The 6625-nt window shown below is 39.1% G+C and overlaps 1 protein-coding gene across 1 annotated transcript in view; it reads left to right on the top strand.

Moving 5' to 3' along the window:
• LOC107098890 (nebulette-like) overlaps positions 1-6625 on the top strand; it is a 55444-nt gene that overhangs the window by 14184 nt on the left and 34635 nt on the right. Inside the window, exons 6-12 of the mRNA XM_015396768.1 lie at positions 63-173; positions 1811-1921; positions 2413-2526; positions 4521-4631; positions 4720-4830; positions 5062-5172; positions 6456-6566. Of these exons, the coding sequence (XP_015252254.1) occupies positions 63-173; positions 1811-1921; positions 2413-2526; positions 4521-4631; positions 4720-4830; positions 5062-5172; positions 6456-6566 (780 nt within the window). The remainder of the gene's footprint in view (positions 1-62; positions 174-1810; positions 1922-2412; positions 2527-4520; positions 4632-4719; positions 4831-5061; positions 5173-6455; positions 6567-6625) is intronic.

Below are 6625 nucleotides of genomic sequence, written 5' to 3'. Positions count from 1 at the left end.
GGATGGATGGATGGATGGATGGATGGATGGATGGATGGATGATTGCTCCCTCTGTTTCTCAGAACAAGTACAAAGAAGAAGGGAAGAAGGAAATGAGCAGCAGTTTTTACTCTCTGCTTCCTGAAACCACAGAGATGCAGCTGGCCAGGAGCGTCCATGAGTTCCAGAGCGAGGTAACCAGACCACCAACCAGAAGTCAGATCTGAATCAGGACATTAGCTAGCAGAGCGTAGCATCAGGATGTTCAACCAAGAACATTTTGGACAAGTACATGTCCTAACTACAGCTCAGTAATCTGTTAGATCATCTGAGGTGTTTGTTAAAGAACCTTTGGGATGAAACTGAAACTGTGAATAAAGCTTAGAGGTCATGTTCTACATGCTTCCTGCAGAACTCGCTGCCACAGGTGGAGTCCAGATCTACAGGGCTAGATTCAACAAAGGGCGGGAAATTGAGAGAAATTCTACATCTAACATTCTGTATACATTACATTGCAAAATACTGAGCAACATAACAAAGAATATCTGGATGGATGTTAGCCTTCCTGTTATTTGCTGAAAGTATTGTTCTCTATCAAATAATATATGAACTAAAGGCATTTCTGCAGAAACATGATTTCCCTTTAATTAGCTTCAAGCTGGACTCATACTGAATGCTGAGCAGCACCACAAGGAACACAAATCATTAAAATCAATGCATACTCTGATATCAACCACGGTGCTGTGTGGGTACGCTTACTAAGGTGCTACAGTCCACAAAGTCTTTCGTCCTCTGCATCAACCTCCTGGATTTCAATCCCCAAACAGGAAAATTGGCCCTTAGCCTTTACTATTAAAAAACAAGGTGAAACAGAAACAGATTGGCTATTAGATGATGAAAAGAATGTTTATATTCACTGATGAGTTTTGTCTGACCACTCCCAGAAAGAGCCTGAACCTATGTGAGCTTTTTCTCTCGAGCGTCGTTTCTCAGCTGAAATAGCCTGGTGCAGCCTTGTGAGGGACTTTCTGCAGCTCAGCTGTAATCCGAGCCCAGCATCATGCTTCTCTATGCTCCTTTAGGACTTCAGGTAAACCTTTCATAGGTAGTAAAAATAAATAAAACGATCAATGGAGTCAAACGGATGTAGAGACAGCAGGAGGTCGTTCCAGAGGAGCGGTCTCCGTCATCCTTAGAACGGATGGACCATAAGCAAACTCTGGTCCAGTGACCTGAGCCTTCAAAAGGACTGAATTCATTTTGGAAATAAGAGCCTAAGAGTAATCTTCAAGGAGTAAATGCTTACAGAATCAGCGTTAATCACAAAGTTTCTGCTCTCAAACAAGGACCTGGACTTTGGTCTTACCTTGCTCACAATAAATACCTTTAATGTACAGATTTATATTTGCATGGCATCAATCTGGGTCCTGTGGCTGGAAAGTGTTCATCAGAAAGACATCCTGTCACTGAGGTGGATCTTTAGAGTAATTAGCTTTAAGTCAAGCTGACATACGGTTTGTTTTGAAGAATGTTTGGGGTCTGCAGAGATCTGGACCTGTATACGTCCTGGGAAGAGGGAAGGTCAGCCCTGGTGATCCTCTCTGCAGACCTGGATGAATTTCAGCTCTGCAGTTTTCTGAGCTGGTATTAAGGGAGTTTCTGGCCGATCAAACTGAGCTTTGTCTGATTGTGGTCATTACTTAAAAGCCTTCCACATCTCAGGGCTTAAATGTTTATTCTTAGCTCAGATTTTCAGGGTTTTGCCTTCAGACAACAGGGAAAAAAAGTTGTGATAAGACATCTTTTCTGATCTGATATGTCTTTCTTTTAGAAAAAGTACAAAGAAGATGGGAAAAGGAAGGCCTCCATCTCCCTGTACTCACAGCTTCCAGACACCCCAGAAATCCAGCATGCCCTGGAGGTGTCCCAGCTGCAGAGTGAGGTACCAACACCCACACAGTAGATGGGGAAGAGTCTGTATTTACGTAACACTTTGATCAAGTCCAAGAGTCATTCAGTCATTCACACACTGATGGTGATTAGCTTGAGTAAGGCCACAGATGCCCTGGGGCACGCTGACAGAAGTGTGGCCGCCTCACCATCACCACCCCTCAGTAGATCATGTGTAGGAAGTGTCTTGCCCAAGGATACAACGGCTGAGAAGGAATGGGAAGGAACTCCTGAATTTCGCCCACTAGTTGCAGACTAGAGTCAAACCTTTATGTTGTTGCAAATTTTAAGAAAAAAATTACACTATGGTTAGATAGCTAAATATTTAAGATATTATCCTAAATTTTAGCCAATCATCCAAATGTCCCAGAACATTCTCACAGGAATAATAAAAACCCAGCAGATCATCCCCACCATTTGGTTTGTTCCTGCAGTCAGACTGGAGGACGGTTCAGTCTCCTTCACATCTCGTCTGTCCTGCAGGTGAATTATCGCACCAAGCTGACGGGTAGAGGAGCTCCTTCCTCTCTGTACTCCCAGCTGCCTGACACCACAGAGATCCAGTTTGCCAGAGAGATGACAGAGCTCCACAGTGAGGTACAATAACACCATGCCATCTGCAAAAGCCCCTTTACAGCACACTTTGATAACATCCAAATAGATGATTTGGATTAAGCCTAATTTTGTTTCGTGTTTCCACTAAGCAGCCTGGCCTCTGTGCATCTTTTACCATATCCTGAATCAGGCGTTCTCCAGTCTTTCTGAGGCTTTTTCATTTTTTATCTGAATATTTGGGGATTTTATTTTACTATGATCGGTGCTTTCTACAGAAGCGTATTGCATTCACCAAAGAAAAAAAGAATCTGACAGCTTATCTCATAATTACGAGATCACTATCTCGTAATTGTGAGATTTTAACTCGTAATTTTGAGATAATATATCTTAATAATTGAGAGGATATCTCATAATTACAAGATAAAAGCTTATAATTATGGGATCAATATCTCATAATTGTAAGATTTTAACTCGTAATTGTGAGATATTTTCTCATAATTACGAGATCTTTTCTCGTAATTAAGAAATCATATCTAGTAATTATGAGAAAAGCTGATTTATTTTTCTTTGGTGAATGCTTCTGTAGATTTCAGATGGAACCTTTGAGTGTAGTTTAGACTATTTGATGAAATATTATGGTGTATCTGGAGAAGTTTCCTGAATAAATGGCTAAAAATTATTCCACTGAGTTTTTAATAAATGAGGAAAGTTTGATAGGAGGCTTTAAGGTTCAATTCTTAGTCAGAAAATTACTTAAATGACGTTCATGAATCAAATGTTTATTTAAGACAAACATCCAAAGAATCCAACATTGATTGAATAATCTGCCGGCTAACATGTTTTATGTCTTTTAAACATGATAGTTAGTAGTGTTGCGCAATATCGATACCAGTATCTGACTGGGCCCTAATCCAGCACTAAAATGGTGATATCAGCATACCATTACCATTTCGCTGTTTGTATGTCACTTGAACGCAGCCTACTCTCTTCCGACACTTACTAGTGTTAACTATCGCTTGTGAGAGTAATTTTACTTTCTTAATGTTGCACTAGTATTATACATGTTATATGAGTTCATAAAAGGTGCACTATTTTCGCATTTGAGAGCCAAAACTCAGGCTTTAAAAGAGATTATTAAATTATTGATGTAATTTTACTGTCTTAGTGTCGCACTACTATTCTACATATTATAATTCCACAAATGTTGCACTATTTTGGCCTTTGAGAGCCAAAAGTTTATTCAACTATTGTCACCCATTCCAGGCAATAAAAAGCTCTACTGGATTCACTTGGTTTTAGTCTTTTTCCTGCTTCACAAAGGTAGGCAGCAGCTTGACAAAAACATGATGGCAATTATTTTACATCCAAGTACTATGAAGTTCTTCATCTATACACACACACATCAATTTCAAACAGATGGTATCGGTATGGTATTGGTCAATACTGCACAGCCAGGTATCAAGTATTGGTATTGGCCAAAAAAAGGCATCGGAGCAACACTAATAATTAGGGATTTGTTTGGGATCTTGTGGAAGCATATTTTTCGTTGGCTTATTTGTGAGATAAAATATTTTGAGTGTGCCTTTCATTGGCCTAAATAAGGGTGATTGTTTAGAAGTCTTGTATCAGTCTGTATGCTGGAGTTAAGTTATGGAGTTAAGATTGGGTTTGACAGGAAGCAGTTGCCTCCCTACTCTAGACAAGGGTGAGGGGAGGGTCATGAGAGATAAGAATGAGTTCACACAGCCTCCTTCTTGCTGTGAATGGGAGACCTGTTTTGAGTGTTTATCTGGCAAAAATTTATGTCCTTGATGAATTTAAGTGTTTTTTCTTTGGAATCACCAACTTTTCGTGTGTGAGAAAGTTCTTTATGTAGGGTGTGGGATAGTTCCAAGGGAGAGTGTGGGTATTGGGAATTGCTGTATAAAAGCTTCACAGCCCTGTCTCTCTGTCTGAGGATGTTAAATACATTTGAATCTTGTTTCTAGCAAGAAATGCCTCTGTCTCAGCTTCCTAACTCCACAATCTCCTTTCAGAGTAAATATAAGGAGGGCAGCAGGAAGAGCCTCTCTCAGAGTTTTTACTCTCAGCTACCAGAAACAGCAGAGACCCAGTTTGCTAAAAGTGTTGCTGAGCTGCAGAGTCAGGTGAGATGAAGAGGACTGCAAGACCATGGAGATGTTTTAGGACTTTCTAATCCCCATCAAAGGTTAAAAATATGGTGTGTTTTTTTAGATGCGGTACAAGGAATCAGGGAAGAAAGCTGTGAACTCGTGTCTGTACTCTCTGCTCCCAGAAACCATAGAAACGGCTCGGGCAAAGGAAGTATCTGAGCTCTGCAGTGAGGTACAACACCTATAGAAAACCATCAGAAAGATGATTTTAATGCCAGATTGCATGTCTGATCATAAAATCTACATTCTAAATGTGTGGAAGTGGAATCTACTTTGCCTGGATTGTTATACTGTTAGAAAAACCAGTCAAGGTTTAAAATGCTTGAATGTTCCTTGAATTACTTGAATGGTAGACGCTCCTCTGCTCTGACCTTGAACTTCTGCATTTTTACTACTGTCGCAGCGGAAGTATAAAGAAGAAGGTTTGAAGGACATGAGCATCAACCTGTACTCTGTCCTGCCAGAGACCATTGAAACTCAACACGCTAAGGAGGCGTCCAGCCTGCAGAGCGAGGTACACTGCTCCGTCCGTTCCTCGCTCCAAACTCAGAACTTCCAACCTGATATTAAATAATAAACTGTGTTTGTGGCTATTTGAGGATAAAATATTCCTGTTTCCCTGCAGGGTTTTCTCCTTTTCCATATACATTTATGATCAGTATTAATGTGTCAGATACTTTTCAATGAATTGAAGTTTTTTCTATTAGAGGCAGCTCGATTTTCCTTTCGTTAAATAAGGGCTAACTGCACTTCTTTGAAAGACCGTGAGGTGAATTCACTAAGGTGTGCAGTTTGCTCTGTGTAACTCCTGTTTTGATTTCATACCTGCATATAAGATGTTCACATCCGGGTAAAAGAGATTCCAAATAACAATGGATTTATTTCCTGGTAAAACTAAGATTAAATAAATAAAAAATCAGGCTGTTTGGTTTGATATAATCTATTATGAAAAAAAATAATGCAGCCGTTTTTGGCATTTTCTTAACCATATTTAGTTACTTTATCACCATTTTTTTGTATGCCCTACCCTGCTAACATGAAACAATGAACTAAATATGATTTAAGTAAATGCCAAAAACTGTAAATGTTCTTAACTGAATAACTGAATAAATGATTATGCCTACAAACAATGTGAAGACATAGAGAGGAGTTTTTAAATGGCAGCACTGCTTTTAGGAGTAGATGTTTAGGTTGAGATTTAGATTAAAAGAACACATCCTAGGGTTTACCCCTATTTGTTTTATTTATAATTGATAGTTTGTTAGGAATATCAAGAAACAGTTTTTATAAATATATAATTTTTTTTTTTAATAAGACAATTATTTATACAGATCTTTTGGTCCAATAAAAAAATAAACAAACTACTGAACCTTTTCCTCTGGTTCTACTTGTTCTGGCTCTGTTCCACGACACTATTTGTTTTAGATGTTTTTGTTTCTGCTTTTTGACCCTTCTCTCTAATGAGACCCACTCTGGGGCTGAGAAGGGTGGAAAAAAGCCAAATAAAGATGGTGGAAACAGGGCAAAGATCCTATGATTGGTTTGACAGCTGGTAAAAAAAATAACTTTATATTGAAACTAAATTAGTATCTTTAAATCGAAAACAAAGTTTGAACTAAAGAGGATGATAATAGACAATTATAGGCTTTTCTGACACAAATGCAGCATCTTTCACTGATTTTTTTTTTTTTTAAACAGCCTGCCTGTACGATCAAGGAAGAAACTCAAATAAAAATGTAATTTGTACTTTGCAGGTTTGAGGTTTGCTGTGAATTAACGCATCATCTTCTCCTGCAGGTGAAATACAAGGAAGGTGTGAAGGAGGAGATTCAGAGCAGTTTGTACCATCGGCTGCCTGAGACCACGGAGACACAGCTGGCCAAACATCTGTCAGAGCTGCAGAGTGATGTACGCCTGTTTGGAGGAGAGATTTAGAGCAAAAAAACTGTTTTCCCCTTTGGGTTCTC

This window comes from Cyprinodon variegatus, unplaced genomic scaffold, assembly GCF_000732505.1.
Source record: "Cyprinodon variegatus isolate N-32 unplaced genomic scaffold, C_variegatus-1.0 Scaffold819, whole genome shotgun sequence".
NCBI classification, from domain to species: Eukaryota; Metazoa; Chordata; class Actinopteri; order Cyprinodontiformes; family Cyprinodontidae; genus Cyprinodon; species Cyprinodon variegatus.
The sequence above is the reverse complement of the archived record's forward strand: the minus strand, read 5'-3'. Positions and strand labels throughout refer to the sequence as shown.